Raw genomic sequence first — 19165 nt, 5'->3', positions numbered from 1 at the left:
ATTACAGGCATGCACCACCACACCCAGCTAGATCTTACTTTTGTTTTTTGAGACAGGGTCTCTGTAGTTCAGGCCAGCCTTAAACTTGTGGTGATCCTCCTGCCTCCTGCCTCAGCCACAGGAGCGCACCACGCCCAGCCCTATAGTCTTACCACTTTGTTAGGCTGATGTTTAGATTTCACAAAGTTAGCTTGTACCTAGCTAGGGCTTACAGAGCAAAACATTCAAAACTGATTTGTGACTTGAAAAGGCATTGAAGTCACCAAAACACCCAGCTAAGAATATTTCCCAGGACCCTCCAGGGGAAAGGCCAGGGAAGTCAGCCTGCCATTATCTGTACAACTTGTGCAGGCTGGGGCAATTTTATTGGATTCTCATTTTAGCTCAACTCCAATGTTACACAGGAACTGCAGGAGACCCTCCTTAAAACTAATAGAAACTATGGAATTGCTTTTGGCAAAAAGAATTACTTAGACTGCTGAGGGTTAAACATAGTGGAGATATGGAGCAACAAAATAAAACTCAGGGCAGAATGGGAAAAGGCCCAGGGTAAATTACAGAAGAAGAGGGGCAAATGGGGCAGTGTCTCAGAGAGTGGAGAAAAATGGGAGCAGGTGATGATACAGCTACTTATCCCCTGGGCCTTTATCCAGAGCAGATAACCCCGGCCCAGAACACAGTGCCTATGCCTGCCTCCTCCCACACTCAAGGGGATCCTAGCCACAACTTTCTGTATCACTAATCACCACCAGTTCCCTGTTGCTTCCACATTCTTATCCTGGCTTTAGTTTCCTCTGTTATGAAACCTGTAGACACAGATTACTTGCTGAGATCCTCTCAATCTAATCTCAGGGGTTTTGGAATCTGACCTGAAAAGAGGTGAGGCTTAAAGAAATGCTGCAGGGACCCTCATTGTGGTGACCAGCACTGCCCTGAGGCAGGTGCAGGATGAATGGGCCTTTGGGGCTCTGGCATTTAAGACAGCAGAGCACGAGACCAGCAGGGCACAGAGAGGGAAGCATACAGAGCAGGATGCGGCAGGAAGGTCAAATGAAGACAAGGGCAACACAGGCAAGGAGAAGGTAAACAAGGACAAAGGCAAAGGGATGAAGGGGCAGGCAGGAGTATATCAGCAGCACGAACCCACTCACGATTCTCAAAGTAAAACTTATGGAAATCCATCCCCTCCACGAGGTTACCAAGGGCCTCAGGTTCAAATGAAGTGAGGCCTGGGTCACAAATCTTCCTGCAGGAAAGAAAAAAAAAAATCCAAAGCAGTTGTCAGACAGGAGAGTTACAAGTCTTCCTCATCAGTGGCGTCTGCCCCGCAGCAGGGTAGGTATGGGCCATGCTTCTGGGCTCAGTCACAGGTCATCCACCTGAAAGGGCTCCTGGCCTAGGGGTTCGGGTTTAACTAAAACACTGCCCAAGACCAGCTCGCCCTTTCCCCATGGTCCTGGCTGCTTTTTTTGGGAGCAGAGAAAGCCTTGAGGGATGATCTATGTCTCAAGGAATGGATGTCTACTCACGTGTAAGCCTCAAAGTCCCCATTGTTGATGGCTTCAATCAGCTGTTCTGTGATCTTAATGATCTCCTGTTTTCGCACTGCAGGGGGAAAAAAATCCACCAATTTACCTGCTGGGCAACCTCTCAGTGACAGAGAGCCCTGTTCAATCCCTTAGGGTGTCCCCTGTGGATCCCTTTGTCAAAGACATCCCTCTTCTCTGCCTTTAAGGCCTTTTGCAGAAGGAGCAAGCCTACCTCTCTCTCTCCCAATATCCTCTGTGGTGGCCAATGACCACCTCCTCTTGGAGCCCACTCATTAGTTACAGTTCTCTGGCCTTTACCTCCCTCTCCATCAACAACCAGGTCACAGAAAACACTTCTCTTTAACAGCCAAGGAGCCTGGAACATCATGAATGCTCTACCAGTCCGTGTAACTCACCCCCAGCAGTTCAGCCTAAGAAGCATCACCCAACACAGCAGTTTCCACCCTGCGCCCGCTTTCTCTCACCACAAGGGACTCAGATTTCAAATGCTACCCTCACTCCAAGCCCTCATTCAGGGCCCAGAACCTAGCCTTGGGCAACAGGCAGCCTGAGAGCAGAATCTCTTAGGACTCCAAGAGGGAACAGAGCCCTCAGATGGAGACTGAATTCTCTCTGCCTTGCTCATCTCCTTCACAGGCTTGGCTGGGATAAGGGATCTTGGAACTGTAAAAGCTCTTGACAGCCTCTTGCCAGAAGCTCCATTTACCTGGACAAGCCTTAGAAAAGCTATAAATCTCACTCCAGCTCTCATGCCAGGATGCGTCCCTCAGGGAAACCAAGACAAAACTCAGCCAGACAGGCAGTCGATGCCCTCAGAGACTCCCGGCCCTTCTCAAACCAAGGGACAGCTGGTGACATCCTGCTCTCATGGGCAGCTCATGTACCGGGAGTGCCACTATTAGCAGGGGGTGTCGCCAAGGTAAGGAGGGCTTTAACCAAGCTCGGGCTAACCTTGACCCCCTGGACTGGTCCAGGCCACAAGCCTTTCCTCACAGGAGCAACAGGCTGCAAGACAAATGCAAGCATTAGGACAGCACCAGCATGGCACACCTGGGCCAGCACAGCCAAGGGTCCCGGCTGGGAGTGGGTAGCACAGCCAAAGGTGCCCCTACCACTGGTCCAGGGGTGCAAGGGGACCAATCAGCCACTAGGACAACCAGTAAATCTACTTCTTTTCTAAAGAAGCAGGTATGTCCACACAACACAGTCTTGCTCCAACCCCACTAAACCCATCTAGAGGACATGACTGGGGCCCCGTGGGTGAAAAGGATCATGTTCAGAAACTACACAAATAGATGTGGGAGGAAGAGAAGCAGAGAGGCATCCTCCAGCACAAACAGAAGCATAACTAAGTACCATAAACTGCTGTTGACCCTGCAAGGCATTCTGTCAAGATCTTCCCTATCACTTATTTTTCACCACGTGTGAGGTAGATGCCTCCCTACCCCCAACCCAGTACAGATAAGGAAACTGAAGTTCTGAGAAGCCAAGCTACTTCCACTCTGGGAAGGTTTCGCGGCTGGGATTTAATCTCAGGTCTGTCTCACCCTGAGCCCCTTGTTTTGAATACGACATGAGGCTGAGCCTCAGCAAAACCTACCCCAACACAGTTCCTTGGCTACTGCAATTTCACCACTGCCCCCACAGACCTGGCTTCTGCCTCTGCCCTTTTTCCTGACTGTTGCTGAGGCCAGGCCCACTATACATACCAGCCGTTTTCTGCCCCCTCCCTCCACGCCATGTCCTTCCACCCACTCAAGGTATTTCTCTGGCCCTAGACTCAGGGCCCCTGCCTGGTATTAATGGTATCTCCAGCTGGTTCCCCACCCTAGCAAAGGCTGTGCTCCTGAAGCTGACTGAGATGGGCAGCTGGGTTGGGCTGACAGCTCTGGGGGGATCCCTGAGGGGCTTCAGGATAAGCCAGGGAATTGGAAGCCAGAATGTGCCTCCCTCACACTTACTGGCTGAGGAGCAGAGAGAAGGCTGGGGCTGCATGCCTGCAGAGGGGGCTGTTCTGTCCCAGGAGCTCCGTCCTTCAGGCACCGAGCTGCCATTCCCAGTGCGGAGCGGGGCAGCTAGCCAGCCAGGGCAGGGCAGGGCAAGGCAGAGCAGCCAAAACAAACAAAACAAGGCAGGTGAGCGAGCAAGCCGGACAGGACCCAAGCCCCGGGCACTGCAGAGCCGGGGCAAGGTGACATTTCAGGCTGCTGTGGACACTGGACCACACCCCACTCCGCCACCTCTGCCAGAGGCCTCCCAGCCAGAAGCACCAGGAAGGTGCACAGACCGGGAGTTGCGGCTTCCAGGTGAGCCTTAAACAGCCTGTACAGGGACCCCTGCTCCCAGGAACACGCTCAAGGGCCACAAGGTCAAGAGCCCAGCATGAAGGGCACCCTCTACTTCGCCAGCAGTGCCACAACTGAACTGATCTGACATGATTCCCAGCAACCCTGTATATGTTGTATAATACCCATTATTACTGTATATGTTTCTGCTTTCAATTTTTTTTTTTTTTTTGGTTTCCAAAGGTTTGGTGCCTCTTATTGCCCATGGACAATGTCTCTCAGCTTTGCCCTTCAACATCCTGTTTTCTGTGGTGCCTGGCTCAAGGTAACTTACTGAAGGCAAAGGGACCATTCCAGGAGGCCAGCTCAAACAAGAGGACATAGAATCCCACAGGTCAGCCCTGCCATGCTTCCCACACCCCAGGACATTCTAGCCAGCCTCAAGCCCAGGCTGGTGGTCCTCATGGCCCACCAAAACACAGCTGAGTGTGGTCTCACAGATATCAGATCAGTTTCAACTCCATCATCCACGGCCAGATCTTGGGACTAGAGCAACCAACTCATCCCAGTGGGCCTGAAACCACCTTGGTCTTGTCTTTACTGTTTTCTTCTTTTCTTATCCTTCCTCTCTCCTTCCCTTTGTTCTTTTCTCTTACTTTTTTTTGTGGTGCTGAGGATTGAATATGCCACCAAGTGCTCTACCACTGAGCTACACTCTCAGTCCTTATCCTGGTTTTAAAACTGATAGAGTCACATGCTGGGAATTGCCTAGGAAAAATTAGGATGACTGGGCGCCCTTCTTCTGTAGGGACCCAAGATGCCCCTGTTGTTGGACATCACATCATTATTAGCAACAGGAGCCCTGAGCCCTGGCCCCAGGAAGAGCTAATCTAGCTAATCTAGACTTAGGTCAAAGGAGAAAGGACTTGCTTAGCCCAGCCACACCGCACGGGGACCTTATGTCTTGGCCCATGGAAAGCTGTTTTTTCAGAGGGTGGCGGATAACCGGGAATTGAACTCAGGACCTTGTGCTTGCCAGGCAGGCGCAGCACCATTGAGCTACATCCCCATCCCAGAAAGCTGTTTTCATGCCAAACCCTCTCCTGGGTATGAGCAGCCACCAAGCCCAGTTCTTGAGAGGCAGGGCATGTGCCCCATCAGAGCTGAGGTACCTGGGTCACTGCTGGGGCTCTTTCCCCTCCAGGGACCAGTACCTACCTTTGAGGTCCTCATCTTCCGTAGTAGTGTTGCAGCTCTCTGTGGAGCCCTGTGGGCCAAAAAGAACATGTTTCTATACACTCAAAGCTTGGAAACTCAAAGGAGCAAGCAAAACAAAAGCAGAGCATGTGCTACTACAAGAAGTGCCACAAGGAATCATAGAAGCTTCTACTTCCACCCTTGCTTTCTGACTTACAAAACTCTGGGCTCCCAAATCCCTATCCTACTCTTCCCCAACTTAGTAAATTACCTCATCTACCCAGTTAGTCAACAGATGAAAACCTGCAGGCATCCTTGATTCTTCTCTCCTATATTCTAATCAACAAATCTAAAATACAATCTTTTGGCTCTAGCTCCAAAATAAATCCCATGTCTCCTTTCTTCTCTTCAAATGCACCAGTACAGCCTGAGTCCAAACAGCCAACATCTCGCCCCTGAACCACTACAGCAGCTCCCAGGTCTCCCAACTGCTTCTCCTGCCTTCTCCCTCAAGTTCTTGCCCCAAAAGTGGCCACACATTGTTTACAGGGCATATTTATGTTACTGCCCTGCTAAAAACTAATAGCTTCTTGCTGCTAGAATAAAATGCAAATGCCACTACAGGCCTTGCCTGTTCCAGCAGCACCACCACCCCGACTCTGTGACCCTTGCTCATCACATCCATTGGGCTTGACTGCAGCCATTCCACAGGCCAGGCCTCAGCACCTGCAGTCTCTGTCTAGAGCATCAGGACTCACAGCCCGCCTGGCTGCCTCCCTCCTGCTGCCACTGAATTTCTAGATCAGCATTCCCTCCTGAGAGGCTGTTCAGGGACCACTTAATCAAAGGCCCCATTCACTGTCTCTTTACTTTGGGCCACTTTCTCTCTTTTTTTTTTTTTGGTACCAGGGATTGAACTTGGGTCCTTACGCTTGCGCAGCAGGCGGCAAAACCACTGAGCCAAATCCCCGGCCCTTTTTGGGCCACTTTCTTCAGAGCACGTATCACTACTGGATTTTACCTCGATTACTGATTTATCACCCCCCCCCCATTTGTAATGTCATCTCTGTAAACCAAAGCCACAGACGGTGCTTGGTGGGCCCATTACATATTTACCAATGTTAGTGAGACACGAGAATGTGGGGGCGTGGTGCAATGGAGGTCTGGTTAGGCCCTTGCCTGTTTTTTAGCTAACATCTGTTCTCACCAAACTTCACAACTCACAGGGAAGATTCCATTATTTTCATCCCCAATTCACAGCTAGGAAAAGAGGTGCAGAGTGGTTAAGTGATTTTCCCAGGGGTTCAAGAACAGGACTCAGACCAGCCTGGCCTCGGCAAACTCCCAGCCTCAGGGAGCAGTGTGCAGGCACCCATCTGCAGGGCTCAGACCCAGCCCAGTCCTCTCCCGCTGCTCCAGAAAGCAGGGCGTCGGTCAGGAGCTGCTCACTCACCTTGATCCCATCTGTAGCATTGTGCACCACGGTGGTTTGTGGTTCCTGTGAGAGAAGATAAAATAACCTTCCTGATTTGGGGACAGAGACCTACAGCTCTTCCCTGAAGGATCCCACCATCACCCAAATACCCCCAGAGACCCTATGATGACTACTGAGGCCAGGCCATTAGCCTTCCCCATGGGATAAATAATCCTGACTCAAGTGGGTCTCGGGGAGCTGGGAAGCCCAGGACTTAGGCACTATCACTGGGTGCTAAGAAGCAGCAGCCTGGCAGAAGCAGGTGCCTGGGATGCCAGGAGCCTCTGTCCCTGATCCCTACTGGTTCTGAGGGTTCTTTCTGCATGAAGGCCCTGTGAGTCAAGTACACGGAGAAGCCGTGGGACTCAGGGCATGGGCAGGGTCCTGCCAACAATGTTCACCAAGGGGTACACAGGAGGAAGAGACACAGGAGGAGGAGAATGCTAAGGTCTCCCAGAAAGACTGAGGATGTCCTCTCAGCAAGCTGAATCCAAGGAGCTGCCCATTTCGTCTACCTCCTGCCTTCCCCAAGTGGTCCTTAAGAGTGTGCAGGAAGCAAAGGGCATGGCAGGCATGATCACCCCTTCCTCTCTCCAAGTTACCCCCTGCCAATCTGCTAGTTAGCCACACTCTACTTAGTGGAGGGAGCTCTCAGACACAGCACCCCTTGGAGAAGCCTTGAGAGAACTCAGACAGACAGGGCTCTCTAGAATCCCAGAGACCTCAGCACCATCCAGACATGGAGGACCGCAGCCCTCCTGTTTTTGCCACTCCAAAGAAGAGGTCAAGGCAGGTTTTACAAGGCCTCCTCTACAAGGAACTGATGTACAGGTCCCAAGAAAGATCCTACCCTCTCCTTTAATAAGCAACTCATCTTCCCAGCCCCGAAGCAGACCCACTGGGGGGCCCATTTGGAGCTGGGAGGTTTGGCTGAGAGCCCTGATCACTCTTCCCCCACAACAGCAAAAGGAGCAGGAACAGCGAGCGGTTCTGCCATGCAGGACAGAGCATGGTCAAGCGGGACAATGAAGGGCAAGGTACCTACAGGGCAGCACACAGAGCAGCCTGCTCTACAGGGGTGAGAAGAGGACAGAGGCTAAGGAGTCCTGCAGGGGAGGGCAAGAAGAGGGAAGGCACAGGAGGCAGCCAGGGGCAGAGGCAGAGAAGCTGTAGTCAGGAGGTACCATGGCCGTCTGCAAGGGCGCGGGCTCTTGGGCTGGGTTTACGAGACTGTTTTTGTTGTTGCTCTGTGGCTGAGACAAGAAAACAGATGGTTTAGTTCCTCCTGAGTTACCAAAGCCACTCAGGTTCAACTCCCAGACCTCCCTTGCCCCCTGGCCTGGCCTGGAGGAGCTAGGCCTGAGTGGCCACCAGAACACTATGCCGATGGGAGCCATAGCTGGAGAGACGATCAGAGTAAGGGAGTTTGGGGAAGGCCCCAGAGACCTAGCTACCTAGCTCTGGAGGCATCCGCAAGATGGGGCCAGACAAAGGCTTGTTTTAAAGCATCTCTCTGGAAATCTCTGCTTATTCCAGGTGTGCCGTATCATTGCACAGTCATACCTGACCAAAGAAATTCAGGCTCCTCTTCCCACTTTACAAGTGAAAAAGACAGTGATTTATAAGGAAACAGAACAAAATTCAGAAACTCTGGCTCCCCTCTCTGTGGGCAATGTCCTGCTGCCCTTCTACCCAGCACTGGCATTTCCTTCCCTTAAAATACCAGCTTGAAGCCTGATCTAAAGAGAAGAGGAAGAAGAGCAAGAATACTTGACCTAGGAGATGGTATCGGAGAGGAAAGGGAAAAATTCAACTTTGGGTACAAAACATATCCATGGGCCCCAAGGAGCAGAGGCAGGGCTATGCTGATCACCTTCTGCTCGATAAATCTTGGACTTGATCAGCTGCAAATGAGGGCAGAGCTCCACTGAACAGCAGGTAAACCTTGGTGGGGACTGTGGCTGTGGCCCAGAATCTAATCCCCAGGAAACAGCAGGCTGCCCAGCAGGCAGGCCAACATTCCCAATAGCAGCTCCACCACCAAGGACATCTCCTTGCCTTTTGAAACATCATAGAATGGCATAGCCAGATAGCGAAGTGGGGAGGGTGGAGAGGAAGAAAGGAGGCCAATCTCCAGGGCTGGGAGCCATTATCGATATTCTCTGCCTCTTACAATTCTCTGCTCTACATCTTGCCTCCGGGCCTCGTGGACTAGCCCTACAGCCATCCACCCCCAAACTCAGGGCTATGCCTGGAACCTTGAGCCAGGCACCATGTGCTGCAAGACTCCGATGAACTCTGTGGGCTAGAAAGAAGAGTCCCTGAAGGAGCCAGGATGTGGGCCCAAACTGTGTGAGCTGTGTCTTCCATTTCCACCAGAAGAAAGCAGAGCCCTGCTACTTCAGCGGCTGATGCTCACCTCCTGTTCAGGACTGATGGATAAAGGCTGCCTTGTTCACAAACCCCAGCTGATACTAAGACTTTTGCAGGGGACAAGGACCCTAACATGCCTATAAAACCTGCAGAACCCCAAGGTGACACCCAAGTGACCCCACCTTTGATTTTTAATGGATAGTTTCATGACTCAGATTGCTGAGTTCCCCTTGGTGCCCTGTTTCCCATGGGGAAGAAGACGTATGCACTGCAGTCTGTCAGCTGTTCCCGGAGGCTGGGTATGCAAGATGAACACTGGGCCCAGCCTGAGAATGGGACTTGCCCACAGGAAAAGCCAGGTGAGCAAGGCTCACAGCCAGAGCCTACAGTCCACCGCTCTGCCCACCACAAAGCTGCCCACAGGCTACAGGTCTGCAAGCAGCAGCTGCATGCTTCGAGTGAGCAAGGCCTTTCTGCCTGAGTGACAGTGAATGAGGGTCTCCCGGAGCTTGCCACCTGGCCCCGACTCCCTGCCAGCTTCACTCCCTGCCCTGGGCTTCGGGGAGCCATCCAACCTCCACAGCAGGAGGTGCCATTGCACACCTTCCAAAGCCCACGTATGAGGCCACTAGGTGACCTTGGGCAATGGCCCTGGCCTGGCAGGACAGGCTACACCTGCCCACACAGCACAAACATGCAGTGAGGATGAGTGAAGCGCGCGCTCATGGCAGAATGGGTCTGCGTGGCTGGCAGGCGGGCGCAGGCAGCATGAGGTGGGCTGATGGGTGGGCAGGCAAAGCTCACCATTAGGTGCACGCTGGAGCTCGACTTCCTTTTCTGGACACACCACAGCAAAAGGGAAAGAGAAGGGGAAAGAGGAGGTAAGAAGAGAAGCACAGAGACACTGCAGGTTAGTGCCCCAGCGTGGGCTCTGCATTGTGAGAGAAAAGAGTGGAAGAAGGAGTCCAGCACCAGAGAGTTTCACACACCACGGAGAACGACAGGCACGCCCCCTCCAGACCCTGGCAGGAAGAACTCTGTCAGGGTCACAAACACAGATTTCGTATATTCTGAGAAGTCTCAGCCTTGCTCAGAGAAAGCTTCTTAAGGAGATTAAGTCACAAGTCTTCGAGGGCAACATCTGGCTGCTGCCAATTTACAGGTTTGGTTCAGAAGGTTAATGTAACTTGAAGGGCATTTACTTTTTCTCTCACAGCTAGGTGAAAGCAGCTGCCAGGTAAGTGGCAAAAGCTTCCTTGGCTTCAGTCACATAAGACTGCTCAACCCAGAACTTGCTGTACCCCTAAACTGCTATTCAGATAAGGACACTGGGCTTCTAAAAATTATCTCAGAGTTGAATTTTGGTGTCTCCTTCTTTGGATGTTTGTTTGGAAGATCTGACTGTTTGACTGTATTTTGTGATTACTGGGAAAAGAAGCAGGAGTGCTGGTGATTTTAAAGGTGCAGTGATCATAAAGATGCCGAGATGTAAGCCATGGGGAATGTTGAAAGCAATGATTTCTTAGCCTCAACTAGATGCTCACGGACATTATGTCTAGATGTGAAACGAGCATCAAAATAAAAGACCACATGGCGCACTGCAAATACACCTCAGAGGACTGTGTCTAAAGGTGAAGGGGAAATTATGAATTTTATAATCACCTCACTGGGAGACAGAAGTTCTCTTGGAACATGGCTGTCTGTTGTTTGACTTTTGCTTTTGCTTTTTGTGGTACTGGAGATTGAACTCTGGGCCTCATACATGGTAGGAAAGCGCTCTACTACTGAGCTACATCCTCAGCCCTGTTGTTTGACTTTTGTACATGCATTTACTAACATCACCAAACATCCAGGGCTGTTCTAGACACAGTAACACCTCTGATAAATTATTTCTGCCCTCCAGGAGCTAACATTCCATTTTCAAAGCATTTTGGAGGATGTATCATAATCAAAAGCAGAGGGCTACAGAGTTTAAAACAATAGTCCACAGTTTAGAATCTGATCTAAAGAAAAACTTATGTATGATCAGGCTTCTTTTGTAATGGCCCTTTCAACATGCTCAAATATGAGATTTTACTTCCAAATTATCCCTCAGTAAGAGGGTGTCAGCTGGGCATGGTGGCACATGCCTATAATCCTAGCACTTGGGAGGCTGAGGCAGGAGGATCGCCACAACTCTGAGGCCAGGCTGGGCTACATAGTGAGTTCAAAGCCAGCCTAAATTACAGATTGAGACCTTGTCTTAAAAAAATATATAAAAAGAAGAGGGTGTTGCCTTATATTCATACCACCTATCTTCCTTTCTACCTACCTATCTCCTTATCCTTTTATCCAGAGTGCTAATGCTCTGAAGGAAGGTCCATGTGTTATATACCCGTTAACTCCACAGCACCTAGCAAAATGCCTTACAGTTAGCAAAAGGTCAACAGCGTACACTGCTCCCCACCCCTTCAAGGCTATGGCAGAGCACAGGTTTCTTTTTTCTTTTTCTTTTTTTTTTTTTTTTCTGTACCAGGGATTGAACTCAGGTCCTTGCGCTTGCAAGGCAGGCGACAGAACCACTGAGCTAAATCCCCGGCCCTAGAGCACAGGTTTCTAAGGAGAAGTCGAGAAGTTCCTGGGCGCTACTCAGGCCCAGTCTTGCTTCTGGTGGTTTTCAGGGGCTGGCTGTCAAGGCCACTGCAATCGTTTTTACTTGCCTCTCACCTTAAAGCAGACCTTCAGCTGTCTGCTTCAACATCATGGGGAAATGCTGGCAGCTTCCGCCTAGCTAGCTCTCTACCTCCTCAACTGTCCCGAAGGGTAACTCCAGCTCACCCTTTTCTACTCCAAGGCCGTTTCCCAGGCTAGTGTGCATCTTTGAGCTTCTCTCTCCGTCCTTTTGGGGCCCACAGCCAGGCTCCTTCTCAAGCAGTACACTGCAGCATTGTTGAAATGCCAGATCACTTTTAAAGAAGCGGGCCTCACTTTCACATAAAAACCACATATATGGGTTTAAAATGTTACACCAGAAAAGGGTTCAAGCCTCCTTTCCATACTTAAATGTCCCCCCATACTTAAACAAATACTGAAACAATACTTAAGAAAGTAGCTATAACCTTTTTTTTCTTGCTTGCTTCCTATTTTTTTTCCTTAAAGCTTGGATGGCATTTTCAGGCCTGGGACTAACAGAATGCCAAGAGTCCTAGATGAGGGGCCTCTTGGAGCTAAGGATTCGTGGCCTCTTCAGTTTTGTTCTCGGAGGTGACTCTCCTTTTTCCACAGCCCGAGTCACTGGCATGCTGCCTTCAAAGAAACCTAAACAGAACCTAAAGCCCCCAAATTCAAGAGCACAAGACAGACTACTGGTCAAAGCCAGGCTAGGGCTCTGAGCATTTGCGGAAAGCTTCTGAACAGCCAGAAACCTGCCCATGGACACTCAGCAGAAGGGAGGAACACAGTATGCAGAAAGCCCGGGACCTCTGAGCAACTTCACAGACCTCCCTCCCAGCACAGATCTCCACCCTGCCCTTCCTGAGAGCCCAGAAAGATCTGACTCCACACTCTGCTTAGCACACTCATTCCCTCTTCTCAGCTCTTTCATGCAATCACATCATTAACTGTTGCATGTTTGTTCCTGAGTTTAAAAGGACCTGACACATCACAAACAATAGAAATCAGAGAAGAGAAAAAACACCCAAATTCTTACTGCTCTTCTAGTCTTTTACTTCATGCAATGTAAAAATGTCTTTATGCCTGGCATGGTGGTGCACACCTGTAATACCAGCACTCAGGAGGCTAAGCCAGGAGAACTGCCAAAAGTTCGAGGCCAGCCTGGACTACACAGTGAGACTCTCTCTCAAAAAGTTTCCTTCCATCATCCAGTGAAGTTATGATAAATACTTCAGTGGTCTTTAGTTGTTTTTTTTTCCCTGCACACGTATTATAGACTAAATAAGTACTTACAAACTCACTGCATTTTTAAAACAAAATGTAGATAATAATGTATTTCTTTATATCCCATCCTTTTTACTTAATATAAAATATTTCTCCATTAAATTTTTTACTTAATATAAAATATTTCTGTCACTACATAGTCATGAAAATGAACCACTTTGTAATAATCTATGAAGTGGATTTCCCATAATTATCTAGTCAATTTCATGCTAGATTTTGAAATGGTCTCCAGTTTCATGATAGTTATAAGTAATTTCACGTTGAACATCTTTCTGCATTCAGCTTTTCTCTGTTTTGAATTATATCTTTAGGAAAATAATTACAAAAGACTACCAGAAGGAGAATTACAAAATAAAAAGATATGTAGTGGTGCACATTTATTATCCCAGGTACTTGAGAGGCTGAGGCAGGAGGATCACCAAATTCAAGCCCAACCTGGGCAACTTAGCGAGACCCTACCTCAAAATAAAATTTAAAAAGGGCTGGCGATGCAGCTTAATGGTAAGGTGCTTGCCTAGCATGTGCAAGTTCCTGGGCTCAATCCCTAGTACCACACAAAAGGGGAAAAAAAAGAAGCCATCTTGTTTCTCTGACACTAGTAAGGCTCCATTTGTTATCCAGGTCTACTTCCTCATCTCCAGATGGTCAATTCATTCTTCGGCATCTTTCTACTGGGGTTTAAGGGGATTCTTATTTGTTAGAGAAACTGTTTAATAAAAGAATTCCCACTATACCTGCTGGAAGTATTTTCCCAGCCCATCTGTCACTGGCCTTTTAATTTTGGTTATTCCTGTCTTAAACACCTGCTTCCCAGCCTCTGGTCTCATTGTGCTACTGAAACTTTTTTTTTCTCGAAAGAGAATAGCATAAATGCACTTCCTGAGCACATAGCAGGGTCAGATACACACAGGGCTACCTCGCAAATGCATTCTCATCCAAAGCAACTTATCTAGTGTTCTGTCTGCCCTGTCCTCTCCTCAGTGTTCCTGTAGGATCTGACATTGCTGCACACTTCTGTTATTCTCCCATCTCTTTGTTCTTTCCCCACTTCCTTTGCTGAAACCTCTTCTTTCACCACCTTACAACCCAATTACCTCCAATTTTTTTTTTTACTAAGTTCTTGTTTGCTTTTTTGGTTTGTTTGTTTTTGAGATAAGACCTCACTATGTAGCTAGACCAGGCTGGCCTCGAACCCACAATGATCCTCCTGCCTCAGCCCCGAGTGCTGGGACTACAGGTGTGCGCCACCACACCTGGCTTTACAACTCTTAAACCTTCAGATGCTTTAGATTTGTATGGAAGAAGCAGAGTACTAAAATTTATTATTTTGTTCTGTCTCCCACTCAAGGCCTCTAGAATCTGAATTCCAGGCCACACCCTGGAATCTGTATATTTTTAATTAGTTCCTTGTGCTAATCTTAATCAGTTGCAGTAGACATTTATCTTTGGCACCAGCATCTAGACATCTACTAAAAATGTCTCTTAATGCCTCTTTTGGCAGTGCTAGGATCAAACCCAGGGCCTCACATATACTAGGCATGTGCTCTACCTCTGAGCTACATCCCCAACCCTACCTAGCTGTATTCTGGACATACGTTCCATGTACTAGTCGGGCAGAGAATGTTAATATGTATAAGAATTCATAAAAATTTTTTGTTGTTTTCAGGTTACAGAATTAATACAATCTCACTTTAAGTAAAATATATTTAAATACTTACAAACTGAAAGGTGTTTCTACCCTGCCCTCACCTCCAATTCCATACCCTAGAGGCAACCACTGAATGGGTTCCAATCTTGCTACCTCCCTGTGGCCTTTCTCACATAGGCTTGGTAGCAGGCTCAGCTGATTCCCAGTGTGCCCATTTTTCTCTTCCTAAGTCCAGGTAGAAGCTCTGCCTCCTCTTGCACCTCCTCTGGGTGCCCCTCAGAACCGTGTGTGCTGCTAGACCTCTGACAGGTATGTTAGACACTTTGTAAAGACAGACTGATTTAACTTCCCCCTCAGGTAGCAATATCTAAAATCTTTCTCCAAAGAAAACATCTCCTTTTCCTAACTTGGCTCCACCTGTTTAGCTTGCACCCAGAACCAGGTGGCTCCCCGGTCCCCCTCTATGTGAGCAGGCGTGCGCAGAGGCCAAGCTGCCCTCACAGGCAGGACACAGGCAGGCATGCAGAGAATAAAGGACAGAGGAAGGGCAGTGAGGGAACAGGGCATATGTGTGCACCTCAGCTGTGGACCCAACATCCCAGGGAAAGGCCTAGCTCAAACCTTCACTGGAGATTTCAAGGTTTGGATAATTTCATGATTTGAAATTCTCTGTGGTGTAAGTTACAGGCTTCCCAACAACATGAGTGTCCCAGTCCCAGGAGCCTTCTGCCTCAAAGGCATCTGCTCACACCTTGGGGCCTGTGGGGACCCCTCTTTACCTCTCTTCACTTTAGCTCTGTTGCCCCTCCCAGAGGGGCTTCCTGGAGGTCCCTTCAAGCCCCTGGTTCCTGCTCTTGTCTGTGTCCCAAAGGAAAGGTTCCCTCTCCAGATGAGAACGAGCCATGACACACCGTGTCCCTCGCCTTTTTCTAAGCAGCCTGTCCTCCAGAAAGCTGAAGGTGCTTTCACTCAGTCGTATCTACCTGGATACTGGAAGGATTTTACAAGTAAGGAAAAACACCCAAAGGATAGTGGCTTCAGGTTCCAGCCCTGTACCCTGCCTGAGTCATCCAGGCAAACTTTACTTTCATTTGATTAAAAAGGGTTGAGCTTTTAAAAGAAAATGGGACAACAAACAAAAAGATTAACCAAATGGCCTTAAACCCCAGGGAGTCAAGCCCTGGAGATGAGACCCTGTGTGGAAGTCAGGTTCAGGATCAGCTCAGGTAGGACACTCTAATGTAGATCGCTTCCCATGTCTTCAACACCAGCCAGGGCCAGTGGAACCTGCTGTTCCAAGCACAAAGGCTTCTGGTGTAAAGCAGAACAGCAAGGATAGGAAGAGGCAAGGGGGTGCCCAGAACTCCCTTGAGTACTGCTGGGAGAGAGGGGCCAATCTCTGATCAGGGGGCTAGAGAGACACCTACCTTGACACCACCATCTGACTTCTTGTTCAATAGGCTTTTGGCAGCTGTGAAAACAAAGAGGAAAGTCAGGGCTTCCGCATCGGACCGTCTTCCCCAACCTGAAATCCGGAAGCCAGATCTGCAAGAGACTGCTGTGTTCGACATGGGGCCCGAAAGAAGGCCTTCTCAGGAGCCTTCCACAGGAAGGGCCTCAGGAGCTCATCAGGACCCTTCAGGCGGCGGCACCCCAGGATCTCCTCTGCCGCAGAAGAAGGCTCGGTGGACACAGACACCCTGTGCTCAGGAGGAGAAACCACGTTCAGTACTGGAGCTGCCTGGGACCCAGGGCAAAGCCGGGCGGCTCCATCCCTAGACGCCACAGAGGTTCTCCGGATGGCCACACTGGTAGGATGCAAGACATCTCCGGAGTGTTCTCAAGAAACAGAGTGTCACAGTTCACGAAGGAGACCAGGTGCGAGGACAGACACAGACACAAAAACCAGGACCACCTACAGGAGGGTGTTGCCAGGGGGTGAAGCCTTCACTGGGCAGGACCTCACCAGGTTTGCTGGGTCCTAGCTACCACCCTTTACCCAGGCTCTCCGGGCCATGAGCAAGAAGGATGGGGCAGAATAATCAGCTGTGAAATGGGTTCTAGCCACCCAGAGGGATGCTCAAGGCTCATGAGCTCCATACCAGAAGGCTAGTAACACCAGACAGCCACAAGGGCTGCACTGCAAGGCAGCAGACAGTGCTGGGGAGGCACAGGGACATGGAATCAGGCCCCCAACACTCTGATCCACCTGGACTGCCCTGGGTTTGTATCTTGGTTCCCCCACTTGCAAGCTGTGTGACCCTAAGTGAGTTACTCAGCCTGAGTCTCTATTATTTATTTATGAGATGGGGTGAAACAGGATCGAGATCACAGGATATTAGTGAACAATACTTGAAAGGTACTCAGCCAGGTACTGAGCAAATGAAATTACTCATTAAGCACAGTTGTCCCTATTGTTGCCACCCTTTCACCCTTTGGGTGGCTATTCCTACCTGAGCTGTATTCCATCTTTCTCCAGTGAGAATAGAGGTTCTTTCCATCACAAGATTCTGGTTCCAAAAAATCAGGCCTTTGATCCTATCTCCAGTCATGCTGGATTTGAAAATGACTTTTTAAAAAAACATGTTTAATTGTAAGCCTGACTGAAAGCCTGGCTGAAGGCTTTGCATCAGCTAGTTTTCGACTCTGGTTGCCCACCAGAATTACCTGGGGAGTGTTAAAAAAAATTGCCCGAGCCTATCCCATCTGCTCAGGACTCTGCCTTCATCAGTCTGGTGTGTGCCCTGCACGGGAGTGGGTTATGAGCTCCCAGGCCGACCTATATGGGCAGGGCAGTACGCTCCCATCATCCACTATCTTAGGTGTCACCAGGCTGTTTGTTCTCCACATTAGAGAGGAGAAACTAAGGCCGTGATAAGACTTGCTCAGGATGTGGCAAGGCTAGGATCCAAACCCAGGGATGGCTGACTCCGAGGCTGCTGCCCTCCATAGCTTTTCAGACCTGGAGGCCTCCAAACACCAGACTTCACAGTTTTGAGGGGCCTGGCTTTCTCTGGGGGGTCTTCAACAGTGCTGCCGATTAGTCCCGGCACTGGGTGGCTCCAGGCCAGTCCCAGGGCTCTCCATAGGTCAGGGCCTTGGCCACTGGGCATAAAGGCTCTACTGCCCAGCTCCACATTCCCAGGCTGTTGCCTCCTGAGAGTTGGCAAGCGCCCAGCATGCACAGCTGGTTACGGGGCTTCATAACATCAATGCGCTCGCAGATGCCAAGTTAGGTGGTCCGTCTGTCATGCCCATCTCAGCCCGCAAGCATAGGACTCGCCTCCCTCGTGAGTGGGCCTGGCATGCTGGCCCTCCTGGTGGGGAGGCAGGGAGCCGAGGCAGGCGGTCGGGGAGGACTCATGCCACGTACCTTGCCCGGCCAGGCCGGCGGCGCTCGCGGCAGGCGAGGCGGGGGCGGAGCTCTGCCTGCCAACTGAGGGGATACAGTCTCTCAGTGCACAGAGCTGCCGCAAAGCCACGGGGGCCCATCAGCAGCGAGCATGCCCCAGCGCAAGGGCCCAGGCGGCGTGGCCAAGCCAGCCGAGCTGGGGGAGCAAGGGGCAGGCCGACGGGGCAGGTGCAGCCAGGCCTGCAGCAGTCTGGGGCCTGAGAAGACCAGGCTTGGATAGGACACAGGAGTATCAAGCCTCCACTTTGTGGAAATGGCTTTGGTGCTTATCCCGTGACCACTGAAGGTAAGGGTCACAGGTAAAGCCTGACTTGGTGAGAAGCAGGTGCCCTTTCTGGTTAACCCAGTCAACCATGCTTAAGGCTGTGCGGATGCTGAGTCACACAATTGGACTTTCCCTCCCTAGGACCTAAATGAGCCCATCATCTGAGAGCCTAGAGCACAGAATGGCCCTCTCCCCTCCCCACGTTCCGAACAACAGGGAGGTGGGCACTCAGGCTCAGCATGGAGAGTTTGGCCTCCAGCTCCTCAGAGACACAGGCCTCCCTTTTGAGGGAGGTGGCAAAGAGGGGCGGCTATTAGCCTGTATTTCACAGTGTGCTGAGGGTGGAGCTGTCCAATAAATGAGCCCCCAGAAAGAAAATAAAAGCTGCCAAAGTCATGCGTCAAGGGAGCCCTGACTTCATGACTAACCATCTACTACAGTCTGGGGCTAAGCTGCACCCCATGTTAGGGCTCAACTCAGGAACAGCCTAGCTTGTGCCAAAGGAAACACAAGTGCCTTTCCTTCTTTTTTTTTTTTTTTTTTTGGTACCGGGGATTGAACTCAGGACCTTGAGCTTTTGAGGCAGGCGGTGGCACCACTGAGCTAAATCCCCGGCTCATCTTTCTTCTGTATGACACCTGTAGACAGCAATTTCTGCAGCAGCTTCTGGAAGCACGCTGTGTCCTCACCTGTCCCACAGTCAGGCAAAACAGGCTACCCTGGAACGCTTGCAGCATTTTTTCTTTTTCTGGCCTCCTCTGACCCAGGGCAAAATAAGCTGAAAGACCAGATGAGGTCTGGGCAACAAGGACAGGCGCCTCTTAGGGATGAGTTAAAGTGTTTGTCCTAGCAGAGAGACTGATTTCCTGACATCAGGACAGCAATTTCCTGAAGGGGGGGGTGTGTCAATGTGGGGAGCAGGCCATGGGACAGGCTACTTGATATTGATTGGCCAGGCTAAAAAAGAAGCAGGAGTCTGTCTTCACATTTCTTCAACTGGGAGAAGACAGAAGATAGATCACCAC

The 19165-nt window shown here is 50.2% G+C and overlaps 1 protein-coding gene across 34 annotated transcripts in view; it reads right to left on the bottom strand.

The window, feature by feature from the left end:
- Positions 1 to 19165, bottom strand: part of Camk2g (calcium/calmodulin dependent protein kinase II gamma) — a 55115-nt gene that overhangs the window by 3501 nt on the left and 32449 nt on the right. For 5 of the 34 annotated variants that reach the window (XM_004846297.4, XM_004846301.4, XM_087184684.1 and 2 more), the window contains 9 exons: positions 17837 to 17899; positions 15891 to 15934; positions 9684 to 9716; positions 7691 to 7759; positions 6486 to 6530; positions 5054 to 5102; positions 3512 to 3625; positions 1530 to 1605; positions 1152 to 1246 (listed from right to left, as the gene is read on the bottom strand). In XM_004846297.4, the coding sequence (XP_004846354.1) occupies positions 1152 to 1246; positions 1530 to 1605; positions 3512 to 3625; positions 5054 to 5102; positions 6486 to 6530; positions 7691 to 7759; positions 9684 to 9716; positions 15891 to 15934; positions 17837 to 17899 (588 nt within the window). Of the gene's footprint in view, positions 1 to 1143; positions 1247 to 1529; positions 1606 to 3511; positions 3626 to 5053; positions 5103 to 6485; positions 6531 to 7690; positions 7760 to 9683; positions 9717 to 15890; positions 15935 to 17836; positions 17900 to 19165 lie in introns of all 34 variants that reach the window. The other 29 variants (XM_004846302.4, XM_087184688.1, XM_087184685.1 and 26 more) reach the window with 16 other exon arrangements.

The sequence above is a fragment of the Heterocephalus glaber genome, unplaced genomic scaffold (assembly GCF_053883595.1).
Source record: "Heterocephalus glaber isolate CG9 unplaced genomic scaffold, H.glaber_assembly_v1.0 deba00001497, whole genome shotgun sequence".
NCBI classification, from domain to species: domain Eukaryota; kingdom Metazoa; phylum Chordata; class Mammalia; order Rodentia; family Bathyergidae; genus Heterocephalus; species Heterocephalus glaber.
This window is presented reverse-complemented; position numbering and strand designations above follow the sequence as displayed.